This window comes from Hippocampus bargibanti, linkage group LG08 (genome assembly GCF_051943395.1).
Source record: "Hippocampus bargibanti isolate YZ-2025 linkage group LG08, ASM5194339v1, whole genome shotgun sequence".
In the NCBI taxonomy this organism is placed as follows: Eukaryota; Metazoa; Chordata; class Actinopteri; order Syngnathiformes; family Syngnathidae; genus Hippocampus; species Hippocampus bargibanti.
In genome coordinates, this window is record NC_142741.1 from 23,858,831 (window position 1) to 23,874,719 (window position 15,889).

General features: G+C 40.8%; 3 protein-coding genes across 7 annotated transcripts in view; 1 reads left to right on the forward strand and 2 right to left on the reverse strand.

Moving 5' to 3' along the window:
• Nucleotides 1-4: 4 nt before the first annotated feature.
• Nucleotides 5-11,514, reverse strand: piga (phosphatidylinositol glycan anchor biosynthesis, class A). Of its 4 annotated transcripts, none has more exons than XM_089003377.1 (9): nucleotides 11,467-11,514; nucleotides 10,969-11,205; nucleotides 9,282-9,443; nucleotides 8,045-8,315; nucleotides 7,840-7,972; nucleotides 5,545-5,677; nucleotides 3,709-3,915; nucleotides 2,092-2,320; nucleotides 5-258 (listed from the first exon to the last, which is right to left on the reverse strand). In XM_089003377.1, exons 1-9 carry the CDS (start codon nucleotides 11,497-11,499, stop codon nucleotides 134-136), a joined length of 1,530 nt encoding a protein of 509 aa, XP_088859503.1. In that variant the 5' UTR covers nucleotides 11,500-11,514; the 3' UTR covers nucleotides 5-133. The 4 variants fall into 4 exon arrangements, with proteins under 4 accessions (XP_088859503.1, XP_088859504.1, XP_088859505.1 ...); XM_089003378.1 differs by lacking the exons at nucleotides 10,969-11,205; nucleotides 11,467-11,514 and adding exons at nucleotides 9,531-9,748; nucleotides 9,881-10,012; XM_089003379.1 differs by lacking the exons at nucleotides 10,969-11,205; nucleotides 11,467-11,514 and adding exons at nucleotides 9,487-9,748; nucleotides 9,881-10,012 and having other exon boundaries at nucleotides 9,282-9,372.
• LOC148894887 (amyloid-beta A4 protein-like) overlaps nucleotides 11,198-15,889 on the forward strand; it is a 17,705-nt gene continuing 13,013 nt past the window's right edge. The window contains exons 1-6 of one of the 2 annotated variants that reach the window (XM_089003370.1): nucleotides 11,198-11,435; nucleotides 13,333-13,500; nucleotides 13,572-13,701; nucleotides 14,823-14,935; nucleotides 15,221-15,411; nucleotides 15,548-15,765. In XM_089003370.1, the coding sequence (XP_088859496.1) occupies nucleotides 11,376-11,435; nucleotides 13,333-13,500; nucleotides 13,572-13,701; nucleotides 14,823-14,935; nucleotides 15,221-15,411; nucleotides 15,548-15,765 (880 nt within the window). In that variant the 5' untranslated portion in view covers nucleotides 11,198-11,375. The remainder of the gene's footprint in view (nucleotides 11,436-13,332; nucleotides 13,501-13,571; nucleotides 13,702-14,822; nucleotides 14,936-15,220; nucleotides 15,412-15,547; nucleotides 15,766-15,889) is intronic. The other variant, XM_089003371.1, reaches the window with a different exon arrangement.
• The window catches only part of gabpa (GA binding protein transcription factor subunit alpha), a 21,948-nt gene continuing 21,479 nt past the window's right edge, over nucleotides 15,421-15,889 (reverse strand). Inside the window, exon 11 of the mRNA XM_089003382.1 lies at nucleotides 15,421-15,443. The gene's annotated coding sequence lies outside the window, so the exon portion shown is untranslated. The remainder of the gene's footprint in view (nucleotides 15,444-15,889) is intronic.

Below are 15,889 nucleotides of genomic sequence, written 5' to 3' on the forward strand. Positions count from 1 at the left end.
TGCATGCACTTTCTTGCTTTTAATTTGAAGGTGGCTTACGCCGCTCGTTGGCGGCTGACTACCGTAATGGACAATGATGTCAATCGAAGTGGCGGCTCACTTGACTTAAATTTTGCGAGTGGCTTGATCAAAGTCAAGGATGGGCGAAAGGTAAAGAAAATATGGGTCCAATTCCGTCAACCCTGATCTGATTGGTCGTCACCGATGATGGTTTGGGCTCAGATTGGATGATGAAGCTGACTGCTACCACGAAAGTACCTGTTGACATCAGAGCAGTTTTAGTTTAAACGCTTTCTTTTGTTAAACTATACATAGCGCAGTGTGCAACATAGTTACAAATGTAAAACATTAATTAAAACATTTACTGTATATTCTGGAATTTACTTCCTCCCAAAATTCGTAACATTCTCTTCCCAACTTCAAATCTCATCTAAAAACTCACCTATTTAAAATGGCATTTTCTGTGTAGCTTTATCTGTTGTTTTTATTTATAATTGTATTTTATTTATTATTGTATCTATGCCTGTTTGGGACTGTAAAGTGTCCCTGAGAGCTTTGAAAGGCACTTGAAATAAAATTTATTATTATTATTATTATTATTATTATTATTATTCTTTAGGATAGCAACACTGATGAATTACATTCCTATGGAAAATATTGCTATGAAATATAAACAAAATGTGGTTGATTCTACAAATCGACCGGATTTGAGACCATCCCTGCAGCGACAACAATGATAGAATAAGACAAATTGGCCAAAATCTTTTTATTTCATATTTTCCAGCCAGTCATATTGTTTCAAGGGCTCATTACAATGGTATGCAAACAACCACAACCAGCCTTGGATAGCAGATACATTATCATGGCCCATTTTGCATGGGATTTAATCTTCTGTTTCTGACGTTTGCAAAAAAAAAATATATACAATAGAAAGGGAAAGGGCTTTTTACTGGACAAACTCGACTAACCAGTCCTGAGAAAAATATCATTCTGATGAACAGGACACAATATGAGGTATACTTTGGTCAAAGCCTGGCGGAAAAAAAATAATACAGTAAATGTATTTTGGGCTTAATCTAAATATTCAAAATAAATAAAACATGACAGATACTCAAATACACTGAGATGCTATTTAATCTAGAAGATGAACACTTGATTATTCGCAAGTGAAACCTTTTTGTAACAGTTTTATTTAAGGTCCCCAGAAGACCATGTACCTCAGCTCATGCCCACATACGGTCCTTTTTATTGCGCAATTCATAAAATGCTCGTAATCCGACAAGCGCTTAAACCAAATGTCCCAATAAGGAATAAAAAAACAAAAATCACCAATGTTTTGCCACTTTGAATACGTAAAGTCACCATGATTTTAAACATACAGTCTGAATACAAATATGATAAAGCAATCTATTTTTCACGTCGCGAACAAGGCAGCGGGACCCTCTGAAACTCGCCATCCCGAGTTCATTTTGAAGTAGTTTTTGGGACACTTTAACTCCATTTTTATTGGTGTTTTGCATTTGACTATTTGGGTATTTTAGATGCTATAAAACGTTTTTCTGATGTCAGGAAACAAAAAAAGGTGTCGGTTGTCCTTTAAAGCTGCAAGTAGCAATGAATGTGAATGCATGAAATGTATATCATATAAATTCTGTCATGTATAAGATATATATGTAAACATGTTACATTTTATAAGTGTTACTACAAGACTTATCCACTCAGTGATTGATTCCAAAACAGCCTTCACAATGCCCTTAATAATGTGGTAGTGTGAAAATGTCTATATATTTTTTTTTTAATTATTAAAGTTATAAAAACATTGTTTTTTTTCCTACTTTGAGGTTCATTTTTCATCTCCACTGTTTGCCAGTGGCACTCTGAATAATTGGTGAAAAACAAACTCAGGTCAGTCTTGCTCATTAGTTTCATACAAAATAAATACAATTCAAGCCATTTCCGAGCAGATCTCTCAAAATAAATAGTTTGAAAAATGCCCCTTCCTAATCATGTCAACAAAGTTGTACTTTTCTTACCTCACAGTAGCATCAGAAGAAGCGAGATGAAGCTGCTTATTTGACGCCTCTTTTTTACCTTTCCTCTCACTTGGTTCATGCCTCCACAGTCCGAGAGGACCGCTAGCGTCCACGGCCAAATCCATGAGGCTGTCAGGCAGCCACCACTGGAGGAACAACAGAAGGAGGACATCTAGAACCGCCACAAAGGCGAAGATGGAGCCGGCGACTGGGCCGCAGTGATTCCGAAGCCTCCGAAGGCGTCGATCAAGGGGAAGCACCTCCTCGCCGCATACTCTGTCATACACCTGAGAGAGAAAACATTTTACTTAAAGGACAACCGACGTCTAAGGACAAGTTGTGTCCATAATTTGTAAAATGGCTTCAAATGACTTCTACTGTGCGTATTTGACAAAGATTCCACCGCATAGAGCTATATTTTACGTTTTAAAACTCGCGCTGAATATTCCGGAAGTCTTGTTTTTGAGTTGGTGACGAGTCCGTACGTGACGTCACTAAAGGAAAGCCCCTGACCGAAAAAAAGACACATTGTAGCAGTCCTTTCATCACGTCAATGCATTTTGCGGTACTTTGTTTGGTCTGAAAACTTTGTGTTGATCCGTGTTGATGGCGAAATTAGAAGGAAAACACATAACCCCATTACATCATGCCATCAACGACCATCACAAAGGTAAATAAAACGACTTTATTATATAGTACAGTTTATTTCTTTAATTATAATACCATAGCACATTTATTATCCATAAAATAAGGTATATTTTGTGTAGTTTTAAGGCTTAGAAAATTAGAAAGTAGAAAATTCTGTTTTATGGGGACCTGGGAACGGATTATTCTCATTTTAATGGTTTCCTATGGGAAATTATTTTTTGGGATACACACTTTTCGCCTTACACACTCTGTCTGGGAACCACTTAAGTACGTAAGCCAAGGTATCACTGTATTCTGTGGGCAATGGAGTGGACACATTTTTGCACATCGTCTGGCAGGTATATGGGTTATATAAGTTATATGGGTATGGAGTTATCTGAGCTTGAAATAGGGGCGGCTGCACAAAAGGAAAATGCTGCCCCCTCGTGGGAAGGAAAAACATTGCCAGTGGTCCGACCAGCGCTTTAGCCCCCCCCCCTGCATGAAAAACCAAAACCTGAACAAATTCAGGAATGGCGCTCCATGTCATGATTTTCAATTCCCGAATACATTGGAGCGCAGGTGTCAAAGTCAAGGCACGCGGGCCAAATCCGGCCCGCCACATCATTTTTTTCGGCCCGCGTAAGCAAATCAAACTTGTAAAATTCCATGATGATTGCTAAAATCTGAGCCAAAATGTCATATTTTTGGATGTCAACCACAATAAAAGTCATTATTGTTGACTTCAGATTTGAAAACGAATTATTCATTAATTTGCTGTGTGCTCCATATGTAATATTTGAAGGGATTTAAACATTCTAATGGGTTCCCCAAATTGAGAGGAAACCATAACTACAATGTGGCCCGCAGCAAAAAATGACTTTGACACCACTGCATTGGAGAATGATAGTAAATTAGTCAAAATACGTATGCATGATTGAACAAAAATGTCCATTTGACTTCATCTCACCTTGAATAGTCGCAATTACCACACGACTATTCAGTGTTTACCTTCAGAAATCACAATGAAAACGTACGCTGAGCCCACCTTTTCAGTCCTCTCTGCAACGTTTCTCCAGGTGTACAGATTCCGCACCCGCGCATGAACGGAAGCGGGCGTTGATACGGAGCCAGAACGCTGCCGCGCTATGACTGTTTCCAGCCCGGAACAAAGCGATTGAACAGTTGGCTCACAAAGCGTGATTAAGTCCTCAGGTAGGACCTCAGGAATCCCGCCCACCCGTGTGCTGACAACCTTTGAGGAAGTAAACAAACACACATATGATTATATGCAGCATATATATTTGATGCATTTTAATAATAATAATAATAATAAAAATGATACATTTTATTTTGAAGCGCCTTTCAAAACTCACGGACATTTAACAGCAGGGGTGTCAAAGTCATTTTTTGCCACATGGTAGTTAGTTATGGTTTCCTCTCGAGGGCCGTTCAAATATTACATATAGAGCACACAGCAAATTAATGAATAACTCGTTTTCAAATCTGAAGTCAAGAATAATGACTTTTATTGTGGTTGACATCCAAAAATATGACATTTTGGCTCCGATTTTAGCAATCATCATGGAATTTAACAAGTTTGATTTGCTTTCGCGGGCCGAAAAAAATGATGTGGCGGGCCTTGACTTTGACACCTGTGTTTTACAGTCACGAGATAAGACATTTTTTTTTTGTGGGTTTTACTTTTTTGTCGGCTTGTATTGCATTTTTATGTAGCTGATGCGAGACTGTGTATACAGATGCACCCCTACTTACAAACATTCGAGTTACGAACAACGGTACATACGACCATTTTTTTAGTAACATATGTAGTATTCTCTCCAGTTTGTACATGTACTTTATCTTTATGGAGCGTATATTTTATTAAATGTTTATTTTTCAGGACAAACTTATACAAGCCTTAAACATACTTATATACGCCTTAAAGGACAACCGACACCATTTTTTTGTTTCCTAACTGACAGCAGAAAAACGTTTTATAGCATTTAAAATACCCAAAACACGCACGCTGATATTTTTAGTCAAATGCAAAACACCAATAAAAATGAGTTAAAGTGTCCCAAAACTACTTCAAAATGACCTCGGAGATGGCGCGTTTCAGAAGGTCCCGCCCCCTTGTTCGTGACATCACGCCAGGATGTCTTCGCCTTGCTCTAGAATCAAAACAATGGCTTCAGATTCGGAGAAGATGCTTTCTTGTTATGCATCCAGTTATGAATATGATTCAAATAGTTCTGAAGAGGAAAGCATAAATGTTTGCAATCGATTAAAGAAGTCCTTCCGGATCATTTTGAGGCGCCTGGACTCCAATGTAGCGTCCCAGAAAATGCACAAGATGGCGCCCAAGCTCAGTTGAAAATGGGGTGATTTGACTGCTCGGAATTTGTGTCAATTCGTATCAAATATGGTGCAACACACGATTCACCATTGCGTTATTTATATGTTTTCCTTCTAATTTCGCCATCAACACGAAGTTTTCAGACCAAACAAAGTACCCAAAATGCATAGTGTGTCGCTTTCTCGGTCAGCGGCGTTCCTTCAGTGACGTCACATACGGACCCGTCACCAACTCAAAAACAAGACTTCCTGAATATTCAGCGCGAGTCTTAAAACATAAAATATAGCTATATGCGGTGGAATCTTTGTAAAATACGCTCAGTAGAAGTCATTTGAAGTGATTTTACAAATTACGGACACAAATTGTCCGGAGGAGTCGGTTGCACTTTAAATATAATCCTCAAACATACATTCTATACAAAATATAGCACTTATGAACAAATTCACCTTACGAACGACCGTTCGGAACGTATCTTGTTCGTAAGTTGGGGAGTGTGTGTAGATAGGGTGAAGGAATGCTGCTCACCTGCAATCCACAACTAGCCCCCTCCACGATGGCCATGCAGAAAGCTTCAGTGAGTGAAGTGTTGAGAAAAATGTGACCTTGCACCAGAACTCCTCTGACATCTTTGTGCTCCAGAGGCCCCAACAGGCGTACCCTGAGGTTATCACAATTCAGTCAAACACATTACGATAGGAGGAGGACCATCGCCATGGGTTGATGTGCTATTTAGGACAAAAGCATTTGGACACATGCTCATTTCACTTTAACTCATTCACTGCCAGACATGTGCAAAAATGTACCCACGATGCAAGAGTTTAAACGTTCAAGATGTTTTTGACTTAAGAGATATTTTACAAGCTCAATGCCAAATTGTTGTTCAAGTCCACTGAAATCCAGTCCAAGCTGTAAAACTGTCAGCATTTTATAAGTCATCAGAGCATGAGGAAAAGTGGCATTTTTAAAATTAACTCATTCACTGCCAGACATGTGCAAAAAAAGGTTTTTTTGTCATTGTCACTTGAATTCCAAGACCCAGAGAATATTGAGTTTTAGGACATAAAAATTTAATACAGCATAAGAAACATTATACAGTGAGACCTCAACTTACAAACTTATCTTACAAACTTTTCGTCTTACAAACGTCAAATTTCTGAAAATTAAACCTTATAATAAGCACTATTTTCATAATACACACCCACCACGGCTGGCGGAGTGATCTTCGGCGGAAGCACACGACCGAACAGCATCAGAGGTTAAGTTACCAACAGTCCTTATGGAAGGTGACTCTCCTTCCATAAGCCATCAACGACCATCAAAAAGGTAAATAAAACTTTATATTACAGCACAGATTATTTCTTTAATTACAGTCCTCATGTTTTCCTCAATTACAGTCGTTATGTAAGGCGCCTCTCTTTCCAAACAGCAATTCCCTTTGACCTCCAACGCCATTCCATCAAGCCATCAATGATCATCACAAATGTAAATAAAGTGACTTTATGATACAATGCAGTGTATTTCTTTCTTTACAATACAATAGCACATTTATTATACATAGTATAAGGTATGTTGTGTGTAGTTTTAAGGCTTATTTAGTTGAAAAGTATATTTTATGGAAACCCGGGAACGGATTATTCCCATTTTAATGGTTTCCTATGAGAATTTTTTTTTTGAGATACACACTTTTCGCCTTACACACTCTGTCTGGGAACCAATTAAGTTCGTAAGTTGAGATCTCACTGTACTCTCTTCTTTCATCAAAAAAAGTTGTTTCCTGAATTATATGGGTCTGGAGTTATATGAGATTGAAATGCAATACATACTTGTTGTCTTATATAGTGTTTTAACAACAGCTGAAGCTGGGACAAAGTGCTAACATGGAAAAAATGGTAATGCTGCCCCCTTGTGGAAAAGAAAAAAACATTGCCATAGGCTATGGCTAGCGCTTTATCGGCACCCAAGCATGAAAAAACTAAACCCGAACAAATTCGGGAATGGCGCTCTACGTCACACTTTCAATTCCCAAATAAATTTGTGAAGGGCAGATGATGAGTTAAAAGTGAAAACACAAATAAGAAGTTCATGTGGGCAGGATTTTTCCCACCAATTTTTTTTTCCATTCGTAGGAATATAACCTGGGAGAGGGACGTCAATTGCCACATTATTTCCTCTAAAAGTAAGGTTCCACACTATTTTTTTTTTTTTTACTCGGAGAGCCGTGGGCCCTGAAACTGAAATTTTAGCGATGCACGAAGAAAATTTAAAGGACAACCGACACCTCCAGACAGGTTGTGTCCATAATTTGTAAAATCACTTCAAATGAGTTCTACTGAACGGATTCCACCGCATATAGCTATATTTTACGTTTTAAGACTCGCGCTGAATATTCAGGAATTCTTGTTTTGGAGTTGATGACGATTCCTGACGTGACGTCACGGAGGGAACGCCCCTGACCGAGAAAGCGACACACTATACTTTCTGAAACTTTTGAGACACTTGAAGTTATTTTTATTGGTGTTTTGCATTTGACTAAAAATATCAGCCTGCGCGTTTTGGGTATTTGAGATGCTATAAAATGTTTTTATGATGTCAGTTAGGAAACAAAAAAATGGTGTCGATTGTCCTTTTAGGCCACACACTAAGTCATAAGTATGTATGTCATTAAAAAGCACAAAAATAAATACATTCATTGAGTTACTTTGAGTGGTCTTTTGTCTATGACAAAAGATGAAGATCTGTGATGAAGTCAATCTGAACGCTTAAAAAAACAGGTAAAGCAAGACAAGCTGGCAAACGTGTATAAAGAACATCAAAGAGTACCTGTCATGTAACTCGTATTTCTCTCTCACTTCCTCCAGCACAAGTCTCTTTGGCCCCTCTCCGCCAATAAGAAAATACAGATCTGGATGTTTGAGGCAGAGCTCTGGGATGATTCCACTTAGAAGATCAATGCCTGATAAATTGGAAGCCTCGGGGTGAAGTTTCATCTTTCAATGAGAAAAAATAAAAACCACCAAGCTCGTACCTTTGCGGTAAACAAGGCGACTGATCACAACGATGGTAATCCTATCGTTGTTGCGCTGAGACGGGTCGGGCGTGAAGTCGCCGTGCTCGACCGCGTTGGGAATGACGGACACGATCTCTGGATCAAGCGCGGCACGTAGCACAGTGTTTTCCTTGCTGGTGTAGGAAACGCACACGATGTGGTTGGTATCGCACAGTGACACCGTCAAGAGCTTGTTGGTCAGTACGGAGCTCACGTCAGCAAAGCCAAAGAGAGAGTGGTCAGTGAACACCTGTGAAATCATTTTAAAATTGTTGAGACAAATCGAATGTAATATGTCTAGTTTAATACAGCTAAGATGTACACTGAATAGCTGAAAGGACAACCGACGCCTTTGGACAAGTTGTGTCCATAATTTGTAAAATCACTTCAAATGACTTCTACTGAGCGTATTTTACAAAGATTCCATCGCATGTAGCTATATTTTGCGTTTTAAGACTTGCGCTGAATATTTAGGTAGTCTTGTTTTTGAGTTGGTGAAGATTTCTGACGTGACGTCACTGAAGGAACGCCCCTGACCGAGAAAGCGACACACAATGCATTTTGGGTGCTTTGTTTGGTATGAAAACTTCGTGTTGATGGCGAAATTATAAGGAAAACACATAAATAATGCGATGGTGAATTGTTGTGTGTTGCACCAAGACTACTATTTGATACTAGTTGACACAAATTCCCACCAGACAAATCAGCCCATTTCCAACGGAGCTTGGGCGCCATCTTGTGCATTTTTCTGGACGCTACATTGGAGTCCAGACGCCTCAAAATTATCCAGAAAGACTTCTTTTATCGATTGCAAACATTTATGTTTTCTTCTTCAGAACTATTTGAATCATATTCATAACTGGATGAGTAACAAGAAAGCATCTTCTCCGAATCTGAAGCCATTGTTTTGATTGTAGAGCAAGGCAAGACGTCCTGGCGTGAAAATCTACAATTCGCAGCTCAATTTGTTGCAGTTTTAGCACATTTTAAGTCTTTTTTTTTGTGTGTTTTGCATTTGACAAAAAATATCAGCCTGCGTGTTTTGGGTATTTTAGATGCTATAAAACGTTTTTCTGATGGCAGTTAGGAAACAATAAAAATGGTGTCGATTGTCCTTTAACATTGAGTCTTCACAGCAGTACCTATACCAATGAGGACTACTTAAAAAGGCACTACAATAACAGTGCAGTATGAATCAAGCTTCAGGACCACATACCGTGTTCAGGCCCATGGTTTTTGCATGGAACAAAGCATCGTGAGCCATAGCAGAGAAGGAGCTGTGAGAATGCACCACGGTGATGCGCTCCCTGACAAACACACAGCGCAGGAGTGGCATGCTGTGGAAGAAGGTGGTGGTGGTGGACTGGTTGTACATCACCTGCAGAGGCAGGTAGTAGACCTTAAGGCCATTGGTCAGGTACCTGACGCCTTTCCTGTGGCCGTAGGCGTGCGTGACTATCACCACCTTGTGTCCCTTTTCGATCAGACATTGGGACAAGAGGTAAATGTGACTTTCCACTCCTCCTACGTTCGGGTAGAAGAAGTCAGACACCATGCAGATGTTGTGCTTCCTCGTCGCAGTTTTAATGGTCTCTTTTGTTGGTCCAGAGAATGCCTCTGGATGACTGAGAGCTGCTGCCCTTCTTTTGTTGCCCATTACACTTGTATGGCAACGGACGTCAGCTGTTTTGACAGGAAATATCCTTTCATGAACGTTCACAATTTACAGAAGTATATTACTTTGAACATAAGCAAATAGCTAACTATTTAACGCAAATTCTGACGTTTTACTTGAGTCGAGGAAACTTGTCTTACCGTTTTGTCTTGTTTATTATTGAAAATCGACGGGTATCTCCTTCCGTAATGTACATTTTTGTTCGCGTTTGGGGGCCCAGCACGAGCTGGTTTACCGCTTGTGTCACTTCCGGGTCTATGATGTCACGTGAACGCGTTTCAGCCTGCAGTCTAGTGACACCTACTGTTGGATATTAGTTAATGCAATTACTCGTTTTGAATGATGACGAATTGAAGAATGGTACCAAGAGTCCTCCAAAACCTACAATAATAATAATAATAATAATAATAATAATCATAATAATAATAATAATAATAATAATACATTTCATTTATAAGAGCCTTTCAAAACTCTCAAGGTCACTTTTCAGTCACAGAATATGTTTTTCTGTGGGTGAGTAGCGGCAGCCACATGCACCAGTGTTCACTCACCCCGAAAGTAACTCAAATAGAAATCTAGCTAGCTAATAGATAGCCAATAAATAGCTATTAGATAGACAGCTCGCGAGGTAGCCGTATAACTAATAGATAGCCAGCTAGATAGCTAGCGTGCCAGCCAGATAGCTAATAGATAGCAAATAGATAACCAGCTAGGTAGCTAGCTAGATAGCCAGTAGGTAGCTAATAGATAGACAGATAGCTAAGTAGCCATACAACTAATAGATAGCCAGCTAGATAGATAGCGAGCCAGCCAGATAGCTAATATATAGCAAATAGATAGTCAGCTAGGTAGCTAAGTAGATAGCATGTAGGTAGCTAATAGATAGACAGATATCTAAGTAGCCATACAACTAATAGATAGCCAGCTAGATAGATAGATAGCGAGCCAGCCAGATAGCTAATAGATAGCAAATAGATCGCCAGCTTGGTAGCTGTGGATAACTAATAGATAGACAGCTAGCTATGTAGCTAACTTTGTTGACGTATACAAAACAGGGTTAATTTTCTCTTTTGACTTATGTTGTTTGAATGAAATAGCAAGCCTCTTGCTGTTAAAAGCAAGAAATAGATGTAGTCAAAATAAATACTAAATAAAAACCTAAATATATCTGTCTGGTATGGCACCGCCACCTCTGGACATGAGGGATATATAGATAGAGCCAGAGCACCTGCAAAATTTTAGTTCGCTGATGAAGCTTTTCGGATGAGGAGCGAAACGTCCGACACCTACAGATGACGGCTGAAGAAACCTTTTCATCGAAACCTGAACACAGTATCTGCATTAGCAAGGTCAATAAACTATTGATTGTTGAGTTCCTACCTTCCGTAAAACCTACTGTGCCGTAAATTGCGGATTTCTGGGGGGCACCCCCGCCCCCATCCAAACACACCCAGCCTCCAACGCTCTATCCAGAGAAAGGAAAACAGAGAGGAGGGATCACAAGGATCAGGGATCGCTGATCTGCCACGTCCGTGTCAAGCCAAACGCGCTATTTATTCCTATAACAAGCCATCATTTCACACAGGGAGTTCGCCAGGGATAAGTTTTGCCTGTACTGAATACAGCGAGGACGCCATGGGCGGACACACTGCGTTTGTGCTCTTAGTTGCGGCGACCTTGACGCTCTCATCCGAGGTGAGTTGGTATCGTAACGGAGGAAACCCACCACCACGGTCAGCATGCCCACCACCACGGTCATGATGCCCACCACACCAGTCTGTGGCCGAGTATCAATGATGCTTTTCCGGGCTGCTCGTCTGCAGATTGTGGTGCAATTGTCTTTTCGAAATCAAGAGTAAAATACTGTCCTCTTACATTGACCATACAAGTATCGTTGCATATTAAGGTAAAAGTCAACCAAGCCCTTTGTAAAGTTATAAAATTGTACCCATAATTAGTTTCCATACATGATTTTTAACATAGCGTATGCCGATTTCAAGCACAGATTTTCCGCATAGATTAGCGTTTGCTAAAATTGCAGTGCTAACAAGGCCCATAGCCCAACCCTGTTTAAATCGTTTCTTAAAAGTATACTTTTCAATACCATGGGAAATTGTGTTTGTTCGCTCTCAAATTTTGTTTTGGTGTTTAAATGGCCATCAATCTCACCGTGGGAAATGACGTTTATGAACGCTTGTTAGCATTTTTAGCTAGTTGTTGCATCAGGCAAAGGCCACATTTCACGTCTGACAAAAACAAAAGAACAAAACTATAAATGTAGGAATAACTGTTCATGCCACGCGAAATCTTTAAATACCAGGTGTTTTATAGTACTATCTTTCTATCCGCTACAAGAATCCATTTAAGACAATTTAGAACATTGTATTTGACACAAGCAAGATGGCGTCTTTCGTTTGCGGCTGGTTGGTTTCGACTCAAATAATCAAACACACGATGCGGTGCTCATGAAAAGACAAAGACGGGCCATATACTGCAATTTACGATGCCTACAAATGTTACGCAATGACTACATATTTAAAACGTGTATTATTATTATTTACTCATTCACTGCCAGATGATGTGCCAAAATGTGTTCAGGGTTTTTGTCATTCACACTGAAATTGCAGGATCCACAAAATATTGAATTTTAAGACCACATACACATTCAACACAGCGTTAGAAACCTTAGACTCTCTTCTTTCATCAGGATAAAAGCACAAATTCCTAAATTATGAGTCTAGAGTTATATAATCTTGAAATGAGAGCGGCTGTCCAAAATACAATGCAATACAAAATAGTAATGTGTCGTTCGCGAACGAGCCGGTTTTTAGAGCCGGATCTCTGAAGTGTGAATAGAGCCGGTTCCTAACAAGGAGCCGGAAATGGGAGCCGACTTTTTTCTCCTCTATTCCCCGCTCCCAGTCTTTGGTTAAAGCTGCACGTGATTGGTCGATATCCGTGGTAGAGGAGGGAGGGGAGAATTACAGACACACGCAGCAGTGAGGAAAATATTTCTTGTTACACATCCAGTTATGAATATGATTCAAATAGTTCTGAAGAGGAAAACATAAATGTTTGCAATCGATTAAATAATTTATTCCGTGCCATTTTGAGGCAACATTGGGGGGACATATCTCAGCCAAAAAGAGGCAGAAAATGTCCACCAAGCTCCTGTGATGAATGAATCAGCCCGTTTCCACAGGCTAATAAATTCCTTAAATGGAGCTTGGTCGCCCTCTTCTGGCTCTTTCTGGTGCAACATGAGGTTTTCAGACCAAACAAGCATTGACGTGATGGAAGGACTGCTACAATGTGTCCTTTTTTTCGGTCAGGGGCGTTCCTTCAGTGACGTCACGTACGGACTCGTCACCAACAAGACTTCCGGAATATTCAGCACAAGTCTTAAAACGTAAAATATAGCTAGATGCGGTGGAATCTTTGTAAAATACGCTCAGTAGGAGTCATTTGAAGCCATTTTACAAATTATGAACACAACTTGTCCAGAGGCGTCGTTTGTCCTTTAAATCCATAATGCTCCAGCTCCTTACTTGCATGAAGCTGAATAGTTTTTTCCCCCTCCGTGTTCATCCAGGTACCCGCTGATGACTCAGACGCTTTGATGACTGAGCCACAGGTAGCCATGTCCTGTGGCAAACTCAACATGCACATCAATGTTCAGACTGGCATCTGGGAGCCAGACCCTTCAGGCTCCAAGAGCTGCATCAGCACGAAAGAGGGCATCCTGGATTACTGCCAAGAGGTAGGCCGAGTGTGTGTGTGGGGGTGGTTAAGAAGATACAAAGTCATGTCTAAAAACAATGTTTTCTCCAGGTGTATCCAGAACTTCAGATCACAAATGTCGTAGAGGCCAACCAGCCCGTCAGCATCCAAAACTGGTGCAAAAGAGACCGCAAGCAGTGCCGCAGTCACAATCATATCGTGGTGCCCTACCGCTGCTTAGGTACACGCCCCTACGCTGGTTCCACTTTTCGCTCTCAGTTCATCCAAATTAACTCCTTCACTTCAGTCCTCTCCTGTATCTTCTGGTGTGCCCCAAGGCTCTGTCCTGGGACCGCTCCTCTTTATCACCTACCTTCTTGCCCTTGGCAATATTCTCCGCAAATTTGGTGGACAATTTCATTGCTTCGCAGATGACACCCAGCTCTATATCTCCAGCAAACCCGACGCCTCTCTTCCACATTCTTCCCGTTCACTCTGCCTCACTGAAATTAAATCCTGGTTTACTCGTAACTTCATCAAACTTAAAGGACAACCGTCGTCTCCGGACAAATTGTGTCCATAATTTGTAAAATGACTTCAAATGACTTCTACTGAGCGTATTTTACAAATATTCCATCGCATGTAGCTATATTTTACGTTTTGAGACTCACGCTTAATATTCCGGAAGTCTTGTTTTTGAGTTGGTGACGAGTCCTCACATTACGTCACTGAAGGAACGCCCCTGACCGATAAAGGACACATTGTAGCAGTCCTTCCATCACGTCAATGCATTTTGCTGTGATTGTTTGGTCTGAAAACTTCGTGTTGCACCAAAAAGAGGTAGAAGAGGGCGACAAAGCTCCATGTAAAGAATTAATCGGCCTGTGGAAACGGGCTGATTAATTACTTACACTGAGCTCTGTCGCCATTTTCTGCCTCTTTTTTGGTGCTACATTTCCCCACCCCCGATTGCCTCAAAATGGCACGGAATAAATTCTTTAATCGATTGCAAACAACACGAAGTTTTCAGACCAAACAAAGTACCGCGAAATGCATTGAGGTGATGCAAGGTATGTCCTGTCTCAGCCAGGGGCGTTCCTTCAGTGACGTCGGCTGAGGACTCGTCACTAACTCAAAAACAAGACTTCCGGAATATTCATCGCGAGTCTTAAAACGTAAAATATCGCTCTATGCGGTGGAATCTTTGTAAAATACGCTCAGTAGAAGTCATTTGAAGCCATTTTACAAATTATGGACACAACTTGTCCGGAGACGTCGGTTGTTACACCTCATTGAATACTGCAAGTTAATGAAAATGTGTGTTTCTAATATACACCTACATTTAAAAAAAAATGTTTTCAGTCGGGGAGTTTGTGAGTGATGCCTTGCTGGTTCCTGACAAGTGTAAATTCTTGCACAAGGAGTATATGGACCAGTGTGAGAACCATCTGCACTGGCATACTGTGGCCAAAGAGGTACGTCAGTGTTTGAACATCATTGTGGTGAATCTTACGCTCGATCTCTTTTGCCATCTGGTCGCTCTTAAGATTCGAAATTCTTTTTTCCCCCATGTGCAGGATCTGAAAAACCCATCGTGAATGTGAAATTTGTTAATGTGAATGACTTCTCTAAAATCATAACAGCCCTCGAGAGGAAACCGTAACTACAATGTGGCCCGCGGCAAAAAAAACGAGTTTGACACCCCTGCTGTAGCCATTTATCACTCCACGTGCTGATTTTTTTCATGTTTCATCTGTCAGTCCTGCGTAGACCGCGCCGCCAATCTCCATGACTACGGGTTGCTGATGCCGTGCGGCATTGACCTTTACCGAGGGGTGGAGTTTGTGTGCTGCCCAATGGAAGCCGAGCAGGAATCCGAGAGCGCAGAGCTCGATGGGGAAGAGTCGGACGTGTGGTGGGGCGGAGCTGAAGCTGAGAATAACGATAATAGGTATCCATCTTCTTTTTTTTTCGGTTGTGCACCTGCAAAAGCAAATAAATTGACACATCTGTTCGATTGTAAAGCGACATTTTTTAAGACAACCTGGGCATGATGAGCCAAATATTTCAACACTGTTGCTCCCCAGCATGATGACGCAACAGATGGACACGGAGCCGGTTGCCGCCGAGGAAGAGGACGGCGAGGAAGAGGCTGACGTTTTTGAAAGGGATGACAATGACGATGAAGAAATTGATGAGGAGGAAGACGAAGACATGACCGACGAGCGGGATAGCGACGAGCGCAGTGCTAACGTCGCCATGACAACCACCACCACCACTGAATCCATTGAGGAGGTCGTTCGAGGTAACAAACGCTTATCCTGTTTTTATTCACATTTTGTGTTCATTTCAAGGACAACCGACGTTTCCGGACAAGTTGTGTCCGTAATTTGTAAAATTTGCTTCAAATGACTTCTACTGAGCGTATT